The 17,282-nt window shown below is 35.9% G+C and overlaps 1 protein-coding gene across 4 annotated transcripts in view; it reads left to right on the top strand.

Annotated features, from left to right (window-relative positions):
• The first annotated feature begins 843 nt into the window (after nt 1-843).
• The window catches only part of rmdn2 (regulator of microtubule dynamics 2), a 35,251-nt gene continuing 18,812 nt past the window's right edge, over nt 844-17,282 (top strand). Inside the window, exons 1-4 of one of the 4 annotated variants that reach the window (XM_083538443.1) lie at nt 844-973; nt 4,118-4,540; nt 13,613-13,787; nt 15,807-15,909. In XM_083538443.1, the coding sequence (XP_083394569.1) occupies nt 4,119-4,540; nt 13,613-13,787; nt 15,807-15,909 (700 nt within the window). In that variant the 5' untranslated portion in view covers nt 844-973; nt 4,118. Of the gene's footprint in view, nt 974-1,137; nt 1,245-1,707; nt 2,175-2,614; nt 4,541-13,612; nt 13,788-15,806; nt 15,910-17,282 lie in introns of those variants that run through there. The other 3 variants (XM_083538442.1, XM_083538444.1, XM_083538445.1) reach the window with 3 other exon arrangements.

Here is a 17,282-nt window from a genome sequence, read left to right as displayed (position 1 = left end):
CTAAACCCAATAGAGAATCTTTGGAGGGAGCTCAAACTCCGTGTTTCTCAGCGACAGGCCAGAAACCTGACTGATCTAGAGAAGATCTGTGTGGAGGAGTGGGCCAAAATCCCTCCTGCAGTGTGTGCAAACCTGGTGAAAAACTACAGGAAACGTTTGACCTCTGTAATTGCAAACAAAGGCTACTGTACCAAATATTAACATTGACTTTCTCAGGTGTTCAAATACTTATTTGCAGCTGTATCATACTAATAAATAGTAAAAAAAAAATCATACATTGTGATTTCTGGATTTTTTTTTTAGATTATGTCTCTCACAGTGGACATGCACCTACGATGACAATTTTAGACCCCTCCATGATTTCTAAGTGGGAGAACTTGTAAAATAGCAGTGTGTTCAAATACTTATTTTCCTCAGTGTATCTGCACACCACTAAATTAGGTATTAGAGTTATGAAGGTTCAAAATGGTTATTACTTTTGGCCAACACCCTATTTCAGAGCAACTGACAAATAATCATTTTTATGCAACTAAGCAGTTGTGGGTTAAGGGCCATTCTCAAGGGATCAGCAGTGACAACTTGGTGGTACTTGGATTTGAATTCACGACCTTCCGATCAGAAGGCTACCATCTTAAATAGTGAGCTACCACTATGTCACTTATAATGTGCATGGTTAGCAATAAGTACTGGAACCACAAGGTCGCTTCTTTGTTTTTTGCTATACACTGAAGACATTTGGGTTTTAAATACTTTCAGAGGGGACTATATGTTCTTTAACAGGGTCCTCCCCAGTTAATAATAAACTCATAGAGACTAACATCAGAATCTGACCGTCAGTTAAAACAGCCTTGTTGGAAAGGCAGCATGGTTCAAGGTTTATCAGATTATACATGTATCAACCACCGTCTAGGACACTTAGGTGCTCAGGGATAGCACATATCACAACACAACCACAGTTCTCTGCTTAATCCAAGTAAGTTTTCATTTAGCTTTTCTACTCTTTTAATTATCTTTGTATTTATATCTATAAAATGCCTATTTGACTATTTCTTTTTAACCTGACTCACACCAGTTAATGAATGACTGTGATGAACTTTGCCTTTTTGCATGGCTTGTTATCTTCAGTAATTATGGCTGAATAAAACATTTAGATTTTTCTCTATCATTTCAACACTTGTTTTGTTTAAGTAATCGGGCTCAAAAATATTCATGGACACAGGGACACAAATTCTACATTTTTTACTGTAAGTTTGTATTATTTGTCATATAAATCCATGCATTGCATAACCATAGGGTTGTAGAGTTTTTATGGTTATGTAACTAGTTTGCTATAAGTGAACACATTGATTATAAACCACAGTAACTCTTAAACAGTTATGCTTATAAATGTTATCTTGAATCAAGTGATGTTTGGCTTTATTTTAATTAAGTGTTCAGTCATTGAAAAGCAGAAACAGCCTTTTTGCAGTCAAAATATTATTGTACAAAGAACTTGTCTGCAATAGGTTTTAGGTTTACTGCTATATACAGTAAAGCACTCTTTCTATCATAATTGTATCTTAGATAAAATGCACCTTCATGGGTCAGTCGAAAACGTCAATCATTGTAATTTTGTGAGTGAGAATGGGAAAAATTGTATATAAATAAAAAAATCACATTCAACCAATGATAAAACAATAACTGTATTATGTATTGCGAGGTAAGGAAGGTCTCGCGGAACCTTTTGTTGAGAAACCACTCGGGCCGCCCGGACTGTTGTTGATGCTGCACTACAGACTGTCAAACACCGGAGAGTTGCCTAGCAGTAAGGTTGCATTTGTGTTTGTAAACAGTTTTAACGTTATGCAATGTATCTTTACATTGAATGTGTATTTCAGGACTGGCGATAGTCAAATGCCATTTCAGTCACATTATAGCTAATATCTGTTCTAGTTCCAATGACGTCTTATTAGATTGCTAGCTACCTAGGTGGACCTCGGAGGTTTAAACGAGAATGAGAGCTGTGAATGGAGAGGTCTCTGTTAGCTCATTTTAGTTTAGTGGTACGGTGTAAAACAGGAGGCTGGTTAGAGAACGTTTCCTCTTTATTTATTTATTTAGTTTTAATAACACATCGTTTAGACACCCAGGTATCTGCATTGCTTTATACGCTTTACTTTCCTTGAAGCCGACGCGTGTGTATACAGTATTTAGTTTCTTTTTGCAGGGTTTAATTGAAATTGAGAACTGTGGGAAAACACGGAATGTATTCTAACAGGCAGAAGTTTCAAAAACAATTATACTGCGCAGAAAGAATGTTACATATTTGGCCCCAAAATTTTAATATTTAGCAGTAGGCACCTTGTATTTCTTATCCAGCTAATCAAATGAAAAGTCTTAATAATGATGGCAGTTTAACCAGTAGCTTTTTTTACACAGTTTTGCAATTACAAGCAATAACTTTGACACGACCCACGCTCTGAAGTTTTAGCTGATGAATTAAAAATGGGTATAAAAATATCCTAAAAGTCTGTAAACAAAGACACGTGATTGCTAGCACAACGTTGTGCAGTACATCAGTAGATGTACTTAGTTTGTGGACGTGCGCTTTTCGGTTGGTCCGCAACACGTCCAGTGTGTGTGTGTGTGTGTGTGTGTGTGTGTGTGTGAGTGAGTGAAGTGCTTTCCAAGTTTCTTGCCATGAGAATGATTCGGGTGCATTCTTCTTTGGTCAAATTGTGTTCTTAAAGTCTATCTGAAAATATGTATAGACCATTTCAACGCCTGTTTATTCATGTAACTGTTAGATGACGCGCACATTCAAAACCTGGTTGTGGAAATGAAAATTAGGACCATGATGTTCATGCTCTCTCAGCCCTGAGACTAACTTACTGTCGGAAAGTTAGTGTTTAGATTTCCGAACAACAAAACACAATCTGACGCTTGGATTAAAGCAGTAAAGACTGGATACTGACTAGCAACTCAAGGATATTCTTTTTTTTGGAATGTATATGAACTCAACCGTGACCGCACACAGGGTTTAGGTGGAGCATTCAAACACTCACACTGTTTCAGCCCAATAAGGATCACAGCAACATGGCTACACACTTCACCTTATCTAACCACAAATTTTTTTAAACGTATAAAATAATAATGTATTCAATAAGTTATGATGGAATAAACAATTGATTTTGTTACGTGGGTTCTTTGCTTTGTTCTGCCGATGATCGGTTTCTCACCACTGCAGTTCGGACACCGACAGGGAGCTCTGAAGATCACAACACTTATCTCACACACACAACTATCTTCCAATTACTGTTCTTGCGGTATTATCTCCAGTTCTCCAATGTTTCCAAAGATCTCTAAAAAAATTTCCGCTATGGAAGTCATTGTAGTCATCCAGACTAAATATAATACTGCAGGCATGACGCTTCTCTCGCATTCGGTCTCAACCAGAAAATACACATCTGTATACGATACTGCACGTAAAGTTTTATGTATATTAGCTTTTCTGTTTTAGCTAAATTGTAAAATCACGTCTTAGTGATTGTGTTCTAAAAGGTTCGTGGTTTCAAAATGGCGAGAACGAAAATGCTTTAGGACCACACATGCGCAGTATCATCACAACGTGCTTATTGTTTACATCGTCGAAATAGTCTATATCAAATATAGGACTAATATGAAATATCTAGGTAAAAAGCATTAATTTCTCATATATATGGAGACTGTTTGGACACCTGCAATTTGAGTTGTGAACCTAAAGATAAAGGAGGTGGAAAGCTGGTTTATAAAACTTCACAAAAGTTTTCGGACCAGCAATTAAGAGTTAAGGGCTTTGAACTTATGTCCTTCCAATTTAAGTTCCAGCATCTTAACCACTGAGCTATTCCCATTGTTAAAGTTACATTGCTCTATTCATCTCATATCCCAACCAACCATTTCATTTCTGAAATGTCTAAATGCTGAATAACACTTCTCATATGATTAATAATAATCTCACAAGAAAATATATTGTTTTGTTGCCACACTACATTGTGTCTACAGTGTCTTCATTCGTGTACATAGCCCGTTACTTGTATTTGTAGTTTGAATGTTAAATGTTCTCTGCTACAGAGTGTATGTCTGTTCATATATTCAGGATGGCTCAGGATGGCAAGGTCCTGGCCCTGGGAGTTCTGGTCGGTGCTGCCGGGATCAGCTTGGCAGCTTTTTGGTACAAGAGCCGGAGAGCCATGGTGAGGGTTGCAGGGACAAGTACCTATTATGTGTCAAGTAGCAGAATCACAGACCATCTTGGAGGCAGTGGGGCACTGCAAGCAGGTCAGACAGAGGTCCTGGATCGCCTTGGAGCCCTGATTCAATGTGTTTCAGAGCTAAAAGAGGAGGTGAAGGCCCTGAAGAGCGCTTTTCCACACCTGCAGGACCACATAAGAGACGAGTTAGCGGGGCGGAGTCGCAAGCCAAGTCCCCTGAATAGATCTACGCCCACGAGGAGGAAGAGAGCCAGCGGAGTGGCCAGAGCGCAGGGTCAGAGCTCAGAAGAAGCAGAAAGTGAAGGGGGGTGAGTGTTTAACCTTGTGTCTGAGAGGAAAACATGTATTATGCATTATTTTTATAGTGATTATAAGATCTAGCGATTCATTTTACTTGAGTTCAGTAATGGAGGCTTATCTGAGATTTTGCATAAGATGGCGATATTCACGAGGGTTGGTTCTTAGACTCTTAATCAAGGCAGGAGAGGTTTTCTGGATGTGAACAAGTGCTGAATTGCCTAAGTCCCTGACTTGTTAATAGTCCTGTCTGTTATTAATATCACTGTTTACATGTACCATTTTGCCTAATTCTCAACTCATCTGTACTTTCATGTTAACCGCTCACACACCGCCAATTTCAGATTTGAAGCAGTGCCTGGGGTGTGAGAAAGGTGTTTGTATGTGCATGTGTGCACACAGATTGGCAGAATCTACTGCAGGCCCAGTCAGCCTCATTCAACCTCACCTCTAATTCCTTGAACACATGCCAGAAATAAATAGCATAAACAACAGATGTCTTTCCATAAAGCACAAGGCATCAAATAAAAAATGCATAAGGAGGGAGAATTATTTAATTATGCACTTCTGTGTAATAGTCCCTCCTACACTGCTTTGGATTGAACTGGGTTTATGAACCTGAAAAACCCACTGCTTCGTTGTTAACACTGGGCTCCAATTGCAGTACATTAAATATTAATTGTAGAAAATTGTACATAAAACATTATATACATCTTATATCTCCATTATGTTGAACTATATAGTTTGTATGATTTGAAGTAGAACATACACCTTTATATCTTTAGGTCCATTGCTTCATTCTGCACATGGAAAGGTTCGATTATGAGAATTGATTGGAATTCAATAGACTTCAGCTCTACCAGTGTAGCTCTTCATTACATTTAACTTAAAAAATAAATAAATAATAATAATTGGGGGGGTATATTCTAAAGGAGCAGAAATAAAATGAGTTATTCTATATATTGAACATTATTTACAGTATCCCCATTCCCCCATATGTCTTGTATGCTGTTTCCTGAAAAATTATTGCAAATAATGAAATAAACCAGTGAACTGATTTACTAGAAGCAGACCAATATAGTAATGAGCCAGCAGTGTATAAACTGATCATTTTCTTAATATCCTATTAAACACGTCACCATTTATTCAGCTTTCAGGTACTGCAGCAGAAAACGGCACATTTTTGTAAGCACTTTGGATCAAAGATTGTCATACCTAAACCAGTTGTGCCTCAATGCAAAATAAAATAGAACCATCCAAAAAATGTGAATGCCTTTAAATAAAAAAAAAAACCATCAGCTGATAACAATTAAAACCATTACCAGGTGGTTTCATTGGCATAATGTATTTGTGAATGTTATCATCAAGCAAAAAAAAAAAAAAAAAAAAAACATTCAAATCTGGATGGCTAGTGATATCCTTGATGTCCAGTAGATACCAACATGAAATCTACAAGTTGCCAAAGGTCAAATCAAAGAAAGTATGTGACAAAAATATGGTAGTAAGTTAAGAATATTGGCCCAGAGGAACGATTACAGATTCCATTAAAATCTATAAAATTCCAATTATACTATTAAACCCATAAAAAATATTTCATAACACGGTTATTTTAGAAAATCGCTGATTTGACAGATGCTTTGTTTTAAACAAAGTAGCATATAATTTGGATGAGCTCAAGCTTTGCTGTACTGGGTTTTAAACTCATAGCTCACAGCCCTAAGGCTTTAAATTGTTTAACCCTGCATAAGGTGTACTTCTGAAGTCAATATGCCATCTTCAAATCTATTGTGTAATTCAGTCAATCTTTTCAACATACTGTCTTTAACTTTTATGCCATTGTATTTGATCTTTAAGATTAATAATCAAAACGATTTATTTTGTTTTGATTGTTTCTGTGACATTTTACATTCAAAATTACCTAAGATTACATTTTTAAACCGTACAGTGTAACTTTGTTAGGCCAAAGATAAACAATTTTTTTTTTTTTACTGCAAATGACTGCAGAAGATGAGAAATAGGCAGGTTGTGAAAGAGGTTTCGAAATTAAAATGTGTATGAAGTAGAGAGGAGTACAGGTGTGTGGCTGGATGATTGCTTGAACATGGAATGTTTGAAAAGAATTAGTAAGTAAAAGAAGTAAATGGACAAGGTGTGTTAATGTGTGCATACATGTATGCGTGTGTGTGTAAAGGAAGAAACAGAGGAGGCAGGATATTTTGGCGGCATACTCAGCAGTGAGAGCACTGTAGGAGCTTGTCGAGGCTTTACCTGATTTGACTTCGTCTTTACACATCTTCTGTTTTCTCCATTGCTCATTTTTTTCTTCTACACTCATGTTTAATTGCTTGACTTAAACACTACAACTTGATATTAGGTAGAGGAATTGGCCATTTAGATATGTTAATTTAGTGTTAATAATATACTAATGTTATCTGTCTGAATGTTCTCTTTGTGCTTAGCTCAGGTGGAACTTGATATATATAGTTATACAGATGTACAATTAACTGTTTGTAAAAGGAATTTTAGATACATTTCACAGTTTTAATTCTTTTACATGCTCCTCAGAAAGTATGAACAGCAAAAGCAGTTTTTTGTTTTTATTATACACTGACAGTTTGGTATCTAAAGAATGAAGAGGAGCCAATAATTCAGCTTTTATTTCCTCATATTTACATTTACATGGATAACAACAGTAGTTTATGTCAGAAATGTTGCCTAAGAAAAATGAAACAATAGTCAGCAACCTTTACTGGGTAGAGGTGAAGTTATAAGATTTTGAGAGCGGCAAGATAAAGATCACACCAAAAGATCAAACCATTTATCAGCAGTAAGAATTAGAAAACCTAATTGGAATTCACAAAGATACAGAAATGAGACACAAGAACTTGGAGAAGGAAAGGACCTGCTCATGATCCAAATATGACTTTATTGGTCAAGCTTGGTGGAGGTACTGTCATGGCTCTGGTTTGAATGACTGCTTCTGGAACAGGCTTACTAATCTTAATCAATGGTGTTACTCATGATGATAGCAGAAGAATGAATTCAGAAGTCTGCGGACAGAAATCGGAAGTTATTAGTAAATTAGTCAGCGTTATATCTTTATCCCCAGCAGATGGCAACAAATCAAGTCTTGCCAAGCTAGATCTGACTAATAGCACCCCTTGCATTGTATGAAAATATATCCTAACTTTATTATTAAATTATTAAGTAGCAACAGAACAGGAGTCAGACATGTGTCTAGCAGCCTCTCTAATTAAAGATCTCTTTTGCTCACTTTGGGATTGTGGAGGATTAAAAAAATTCCTCTCTTTCCCCTTTCCTGGCAGAGGCCCAGCACAGCCCAGCTGCATCCACCCTGTTAATTCCTGCATCAATTTCCACAGCTTTTTTTGTCTTTCAGGCCTTTCCAGGAATCCCTACAATATCTTATCCCGGTTAATACATCCTTAAATTGCGCCACTTACAAGGAGGGGCTGTTGGACCCAATCTGGGAGTACCATACTGTAGGAATCTAAACATTATTCAGTGAAGATATGTTTACTGGATAATTTATTGGGAACACCTGTACAACTGCAACTTTATGCAATTAAACCTCCAACCAGCCAGTGATGTGGGAGAAGAGCGCTGCATAAAATCAAGGGCTTCAGTTAACTCAGGAATCATAATTGCAGGAGGAAAAGTGATCTCTTAGTCTGGCATGGTTATTAGTGAGTCATGGGCTGGCCTAAGTATTTCAGAAACGTAATAGGAATTTTAGGATACAGAGCACTCACACTATTTTACCAATCACCAGTTTTGGTTAGCCTATGCCCATTAAAGCCCCAGATTTTTTTGATGTTAAATCTAATGTTAAATCGGTTTTGTATTCTGAGATGCTTTTCTGCTCACAGTAGTTGGAAAGTGTGTTTATTTTAATCATTGTCCACTTCCTGTTATCTTGAACTATGCCGAGTAATTTTTTAATCTCAGAAACTGTTGCAACCTGCAGAACATTCATAGATGAATTGTTTGTATTTTGTAGCAGTTGTACTCCAGACACTGTTGTCTAAGGGCATCTAATAAATGCCGTAAATGTAAATGTTGTGAGTAAGATTTTCAAATCAGCAGTTTCTAAAATATTAAAATCAACAACTATGCCATGTTCCCCATGAGTGTAATAAAATACACACTGAGTGTATACTTGCATGTGTCAATATAGAAAAGGAATAATTTGCTGTAGATGTGCATAGCAGAGACATAGCAGGTTCAATATGCGTGTAAGTTAGTTCTCATGTCAATATAAATAATGCAAGTCTCTGGTAATCTGCAAATATCATTGCATGTTTATTTATAGATACTATCTTTTTTTTTTTTTTTTATCTATCCTTTTATCTCTTTCAGGCAAAAGTCATAATTATTCCATGCTTTCTGCTAAGGTTTAGTGGATTAGATTTCAAAACTAAGCATCTACAAGTGTAAGACCTTCTCACTAACTGTCTTACTTTCAAGCTCTGCTATTTGTTTCTATATTTAGCACATCTGTGATTGTTTACCCTTACTTGTGTTTTGTTTTAAGGATTACCTTTAAAACCACCATAATTGTTTGTTGTTTCAAGCATTTGGAAAGATTTTTGGATTTAAGTCTGCTGCATATCTCAGCGATTTATGGAATCCTACTGTACTGATTTTTAAAGTCTGCAGAATTTTTCTTCGTCAGTTGTTTCTTTGTTGCATCCACCATGTTCTCAAGTCCGCTGTTCATTGCACAGAGGAAGTTCAAAGAAGTACAAAGAATTGTAATCATGCTGCAGTGCAGTTGGACCCTCATACTGACCCTCATTCCGAGTGGTCAGAAAGCGTTAATATATTTTCTATAACAGCAGCTGAGACTATAGGGTCTTCTATGATAAACAATTCACATTAAAAAAACATGAGTAATGATTTAAATATGGAAATTAGGAGATCTTTGTACTGAGTTTCCAGTATCAGCACATTTAGTCCAGTCATATGTTAAATATTTTAAGTTCAGAACTGAGCTTTTGCCAATTGCTTATGCCATAAGAGGAATAAACTGATGATTGCCAATTGTTTTATGTATTTAATTTGCCTTAGTGAACAGAAAGTGTTTTATCGTTGTTGTGCACAGCAGTACAGTTATGGCTTAACTCAATACAATCAGAGACTTGAGGTTTTTATTGCTCTTCAGTGTCCATTGTTTACTGCTGAACTTTCTTCCCCTTGTGGTCCTGTGAGCGTGCAGACCTGTGAATGACTGCAGGGGGCTGACAAGCTGTCAGAGCCTTATATTTACCACTTCATGTACGAACTTGTAATCCCTTTGAGTTTGCCAAGCACACACGTCATAGCTGTGTTTTGTTGCTTAGGGACATTTTAACTATCCAATTTGAACAGTTTATCCTTAAGAGGTGTTGATTTAGGAATATTGTTTATATAGGCCTAAAATTATAATTCTGGGCACTTTATTTAATGAAAATATTGTATGTTCATGCTGTGTGATTATATATATATATATATATATATAAAATTTTATTTATTTTTTTTTATTTTTTTTATTTTATAAAACTGATAACACTGAAGTTTAAACTGTATACAAAGTTTGGACTGTGATTAATTATTAGTTTAATTATTCCTTTGTTCTCATTTTACTTTGTTTTTAATAGGACTAATCCTTTGGTTGGAAATGTTTTTTGTTCACCCAGCAACTGACAGGATGATACATGGGATCAGGAGACGACTGTTTGCCAAGTTTAGACACTCTCGTCTATCCTTGTCATCAGTGTTTATGTTGATGATGTACTCTGCTTCCTTTACAAATCTGTGTGTTGTGCTTCAATTCAATAATCCTTTTTTTCTCAACTTGGCCACCCACCACATGTCTATACTGCGTTGTCTGTTTCTTTTATTGTACCTGTCACTACAAGGTTAATCTCATTTGCATCATTCCTGCTGAACATTGCTTCGTCCATGAGTTACTGATCCCTGTCTGTCTCCAAACAGATTGGAACACTCAGCTTCACATGGGGGAAAGGGATCAAAGTGGGGTAAAAATGAAGCCTGTTAATTGTTTGACTTGCCATCTGGTTTATTCCCATCCCGATGTCTTACTCATGCACCACAGCTGCCAACAGGTGGCATCTGTACAATACCAGGGTAGATGATATCATCATCATAGACACTAAGTTAAATGGCATAGGAAGAATTGATGAGAGATGGTGGGGGTGGTTTTTTTTTTTTGTTTGTTTTTTTCTTCTTCTTTTTCTTCTTCTTCTTCTTCTTCTTCTTCTTCTTCTTCTTCTTCTTCTTCTTCTTCTTCTTTCAGTAAAATGTTTGACCTTGTTGAGTAGTGTTCTAGAGGCCCAGAGACTGTTTATATGTATCCAGGCACACTGAGCCTTTGTCTGTTTAGTCCAAGGGGGTTGATGTGAATGAGATCACCTGAATTCATGCAGCTTCAAGAATTGTTGGGATAGCAACAGCACTGCAGGTTATTGTAAAGTTGTTTGGCTTTAAAATTTCTCCCTTTGAAAAACTGCTTTCTTCGGGATTGTCAGTGCCATGCACACTTAAAGCATCGAGTATGCCTTGGTTTCATTTGTTAGTAGTTTGGAATTTGCTTTAGGTGCTGTGCAGTGTACAGAAGCCTTAAGTACAAACAAGTTTTACCAAACAGTAAACATAATAACTAAAAAGGTATCAAATTAGTATTAATTTATTAATTTTAGAGCAATCAGAAAATACAAGCTGAATCAAATCAGTATTTGTTTGTTTGCGTTTGTTCTCGTACAAAAGCATTTGTGTCCATTGTTTTTTCTATTAACATATTCATTCAGAAAATAAATGTTATGTTTTCCTACTTTCTTATGTATCCTAAGACTTATGCACAGTATTAGACTTCAGTGTAAAATGTCAATTCATGTTAGTTATGGGTTTGTTTTATAAGTTGTTTCTTCTAAGACAAAAGGGTATCACTGTGATGGCATTCATCTCTTTCTGCTTAATTGTTAATTTATCTTTAGCCTAGAAATGAAAAGAAAGCAGTTTGTGTTTGATTAGTATGTTATCAGTACAGAAGGCTATTTGTCATTAATGCACTGTCGACCTTTACAAACAACAGAGGATGATGAACAGAAAGTTTTTTTTGCCTGGATTGTAGCGTATCATAGGATTCAAAGCAGGAATGGGCTGATTTGTATTTGAGAGAACAAGCAACAATATGGAGCAGAAAAAAAAAATTAATTAGTCAGTTGGTGGACGTGTGAATGAATAATTAAAGTCGAAGCACCACAGGGCCTCTACATGGTCACTTCCCAAACTCTGTTTTGAATACTGGAAACCTTGGATAGCATATAAATACATGCTAATAGACGGAAAAAGTCACTGACCTCAGAGTTAGAGCTGCTGCAACTCATTCATAATCTGGCCACAGTACACCCCTATTCAGCATTCATTTGCTCCCTACTGTGGTACAATGTTTACTTTTCACCATCTTGATTCCTTGTTTTTTTTCAATAAGTGGTAAGTTATAGAAGTTTTTGGCCCAGGTATCAGTACAGCAGTGCCAAAAACTAGTTAAGGCAGTCATTAAATAAAAGCAGGTGGAATTCTGTCTTTGTTTTACAGAATAGTGGATTTCAGCCTTGATTTTAGGTGGAAAAAAGGTGAATGCTGGTGTTCTTTATCAAACATCAACATGAAAACTGGAGGAATGTGTGTGTTCTTAATTTTTACATTTTAAGAAAGAAAAGATACGGTGAACATTTAGAAAGTAACATCAAGATTAGAAAAATGTTAAAATGTTAGTCATTTAACATTTAACAAAATATTCGCCATGTAATAACAAGATAGAACTGGCAAAACCAATCTTCTAAATAGAATAGCTTGTTTTTATTAAACTTTAAAGTGGTGGCTCAGTTTACGGGCCAAAAACATGAATATTCATAGTCATAAAACTACAAGCTGGATCATAGTGAAGCTTCTTTCTTCTCTTCTTCTCTCCTTGGTGGTGCCCTAAGGGTGAGAAATCAAAGTTTAAATAAGTATGTTGTATATGTACCTGAAGGTACCTCTGTTTGTATGGCCTCTCTGACATCTCTGCAGAACCGCAGATGACGCACATTACCCCCGCCAACATTTAATGGATTTCTTTCATGTTTTTACCTTTCCTCTCCAGTCTTTCATTGGTACCTGTGTCTGTTATTAATGCAACTTAAGGTGAAGGTGTTGTAAACTTTAAGAACTCAAGGTTTTTTTTTAAGCCGTTAAAGTTAATGCGGGCTTTGCGTGCCTCACAGTGACAGAAAGAAATAAATACTTTTTTTTCTGAAAAACATTTTTAGATATCATTGGGAACATGTATGTGTGTTGTTTTAAAGCAGCTGCCAGCTATAAACTATTAAGTAAGATACTTTTCTGTATTAATGAGGGTTGTGGCTGTTTTGCATGTAGACACTGTCAGTTTCTGGCTGAAGCTATAACCTTTTTTAAGGTAAAAACACTTCATCCATGGTTTTAATTGAGTTCCTTCCATTTCTCGAGCTTGTGGAGAGAAATCATGCACACCAGTGTTTTAGCTAGCAGGCAGTAAAGAAGTCAAACAGCCTTACACTCACTGGGTTTTACCATGTTGGCTCATGCAGCATATTTTCTGCTGAACAAAATGAATTTAGGTATCATGTTTGTATTTTTATAATTGCAAGCCTATAAAAGTTGATTATAGCTGAAAGTAAGAAATGTGCCAGACTGCCAGGCATTGCCACAAAGCAATATAATCATTAAATGCACACTACATTAAAATTAAAATGATTGACAATGAGCTAAATCTTCAATGTTCAAATTGCTGTCTGTTGACATTTATTGAATTGCTGTCTGCTGACATTCAGTACAAACTGTTATCTTCACATTTTATTTATGCGCAGAAATACTAATGTTGTTTAAGGAATGTAGTGCTTAGTATTGGCATTTAGCATTGAAGCTGCAGTGAAATCAAACGTGGGAAAGGTCATCTAACCGTCACTTTATAGAATCTGTTGACCTTCTGGTTCATATCTGTGTTAAGAGCTATTTTGTTCTTGTGACATTTTTAGGTATATCACAGCACTGACAGACACTGATGAAGAGGGTGAGAGTGAAGACGAAAACACAGTTGTAGAGCGGCTGGATGAGCTCACGCTTCTGTTACAGAGGGCAGATAGGCTGCATGCATGCAACGGAACCGAGAAGAAAGAAGGCTTGTTCATACTCCTTGAGCAGAAAGAGGAGGTAGATCTCACCAACACTCATACATGTTCTAATTAGCTCCACAGACAAAATAATTACTCGCGTGTATTTTTTCCCAATTCTTGGTTTTCCCATCACCTTCATAACACTACCAGTCTGGTCAGGTGTGGTAACAAGTGTGTCTTAAGTGTTGGCATTCTTGTTTATTATAATTTTTTCTTCTGCTTTTAATAAATTTATATCCATTGATTTTGGAGACCAATTCAAATGTGTACTGTATTAAGTAGTCAGTCGGTCCTTTTTTATTTATGAGTATATAAAAACTTAACTCACACTGTTTTAAAATCTACTGTATTTCTACTTTTACGCAAGTACATGCTTTGTGTACTTCGTCCCCCACTGCCTATAACTTGTACAACTTAAACTCGTCCAAATCTGTCAGATTGCGAGGGCATCTCCTGTGCACAGCCCTCTTCAGATCACGCCGCAGATTTTCAGTCAGATTCAGGTCATGGCTCTGGGCCATTCCAAAACTTTAATCTTCTACCGGTGAAGCCATTTCTTTTTAATTTGGATGTATGCTTTGGGTCGTTATCATGCTGAAAGATAACGTTCCTCTTCATCTTCAGCTTTCTAGCAGAAGCCTGAAGGTTTTGTGCCAACTTTGACTGGTATTTGGAACAGTTCATATTTCCCTCCACCTTGACTAAGGTCCCAGTTTCAGCTGAATAAAAACAGCCCCAAGCATGATGCTTCCTCCACCATGCTTCACTGTGGGTATGGTGTTCTTTTGGTGATGTGTATGTTTTTTGTGCCAAACATACCTTTTGGAATTATGGCCAAAGAGTTCAACCTTGGTTTCATCAGAGCATAACACATTTTCCCATATGTTTTTGGAAAACTTCAAATGTGTTTTTGCAAGATTTTGCAGATTGTTGTGACATGTACGACACAGCCAGTATTTGCCAGAAATTCCTACAGCTGCTTTAATACCCTCCCTAGTTTGCTCCTCGTCTTTTCATCAAATTTGTAGTGACATCCACTTCTTGGTAATGCCGCTGTTGTGGCATGTTTTTTTCACTTGATGATGACTGTCTTCACTATGTTCCATGGTATATCTAATGATTTGGAAATTCTTTTGTACCCTTCTCCTGACTGATAGATTTTAACAGTGAGATTCCTCTGATGCTTTGGAAGCTCTCCACAGACCATGGCATTTGCTGTACGATGTGACAAAGAAAATGTCAGGAAAAGCCTACTAGAACTACTAGACTGCTATTTAACATGAGTTTAAATGTGATTGCTTAATTCTAAACACATCCACATCCCAAGTTATAAAATGTTTGCCCCCACCATCCCACCCTAAAAGATTTAAGTTTGTTTTTCCTATATAGTTGTACACTTTATAGGGCAGATTAAATATAGAAAAAGTTCTGAAATAATTTATCTTGGTCAAATTTTTTTAACATCAGAGAATACCTAACATTTCAAAAGGGGAGCGTAGACTTATTATATCCACTAGATATTGAGGTACATTATGTCTTAATGTATCATTAAATATTATTCCTTAATGTTAATTAAATAATCAGAGCGGTGTTTTTCTTAAAACTGAATGAACCCCTTGAGGTAATATGCAGCATGAACTTTTTTTTATTGAAAAGTTTGAAAAAGGCAATTAACATGTCTTTAAATTTGGCTGAAATTAAAATGTTAAACAAAAAAAAACAAAGTAAGAAAATAAAACACAAAGCTAGAATAATAAACCATGTTTAGCATTCTTAGAGAAATTAATTACTCTGTCTACCAAAACAAACTAAATGCACTGCTCCAGAGATTATGGTATTATATTGATGTTAAAGGTAGCATGCTGCATATGCGTTATTCAGTGTCTTAGTTATTTAGTGTGCATTTTTTTTGCTTCTGCATATTATAGAACATTTAATACAACAAGTAGTCTTTAAAGACCTAAAGTAAAAGTATAGGGTTAAAGATGAGTTTATACTGTACATGGTCTATAGTTGTATTTCATAATAATTTAACTGAGGTTGTTTTTTAAATCAGTATGATCAGAAGTGTCAGTACCTGTGGCGGTTAACCAGAGCCTATGCTGATGCTCATGACCTGGCTGGAGACCTTCAAGAGAAGAAGATATATGCTGAAACAGGTAAGTCATTTTCATTTGCACTGAGTAGAGGTCTTAAGAGCCTTAGTAAATTAAATATATTGAAACAGCTGAACTTAAAAATTAATCATCTTTACTGTGGATCAGCATAGATATTTTTCGGCAACACAACATCTGTTAACGTGTGTTTCATGTTGTAAACATGCCCGCAAATATTTTTGCCAATTTTTTTTGTTTGTTTTAAGATGTGTTTAAATAAAAGTAGAATTTTAAACATGCGGTAAAGAGATATGGTGCTTCAGGAACCTTGTCAAATATGTTGATAATTTTTGAACGTTTATGGTATTTAGCAGATGCCCATGTATAGAAGTACTTAAATAAGTAAAAGGATGTGACATTTTACATATACATTTTACATCATGTATCCAGCTGAGCAGTTGAGGCAAAATGGCCTAGCAGTGGCAGGTTGATAGTGCTGGGATTTAAAGCCACGTCATTTATGCCACCAGTCTGTTACAGTCTGCTACTACTCATGATTTCTTTATAATCTTGGTCCAAGTCCGAATGTTTGTTTTCAATTTAAACAGTGAACTTCAGTGATAATTGCCTGATGAATTGTTCACACAAATCAATTTATCACAATATATCATGCAGTATAATATGCAGCATTTTTTATGACAAGCATTAAGCAATTTGTTTTCTCCTTCAGGTTTTTAATATTAACATTATTGCAAATAAACCTAATATATTAATAGCAATGATTTTTCATACACACAAATTTTATATGAAATCGATGCATGTTAAATGCCAGTTAAAACCCAGAAAAATAACAATAAAAATCTAATTCAACTATCAGGAGGAGTAAATTAAATCCCGTGAATCAAAAAAATAATGAGATTTTCTGAATGCATCCCAGCTCAGTTGGAGTGTGAGGGTTCTTAGTAAAACCAGTACCCAATGAGAATCTGAAGAAGTCTCTTCAGAATCTGAAGAAGTATGTTAAGACTGTAGTGACCAATATACTGTCTCTCAACATCCTGTGTAAGCCACCTGGCACTTAACATGAAGACTAAAACAATTATAAACAGTTCCAACATTTCCTGGTGTTGTCTGTATTTAGAGATCGTCAGACATATTCACTACTTACTCTGAAAAATGCAAAAATTTCAAATGAAACATGTTTACTGACCACTTGCGTTCCTCAATAAATAAATCGCATAAACAGCCTGCATCTGTACACTAAGTGAAATTTAGTAAAATACAGTACTGTTATTAAATAAAAATTTCATACTTTTTTTTATTAACAGATACAGTAAGAAGGGAAAGAAAACTGTCATTTTTTTACAGTAACAAGGCAGCACAAGACCAGCATACATATTTATCGGCTTTAATAGCCATTTAAGCCTTTCTGTATA

Source organism: Silurus aristotelis (genome assembly GCF_946808225.1).
Source record: "Silurus aristotelis genome assembly, chromosome: 4".
Lineage (NCBI taxonomy): Eukaryota > Metazoa > Chordata > Actinopteri > Siluriformes > Siluridae > Silurus > Silurus aristotelis.
This window is presented reverse-complemented; position numbering and strand designations above follow the sequence as displayed.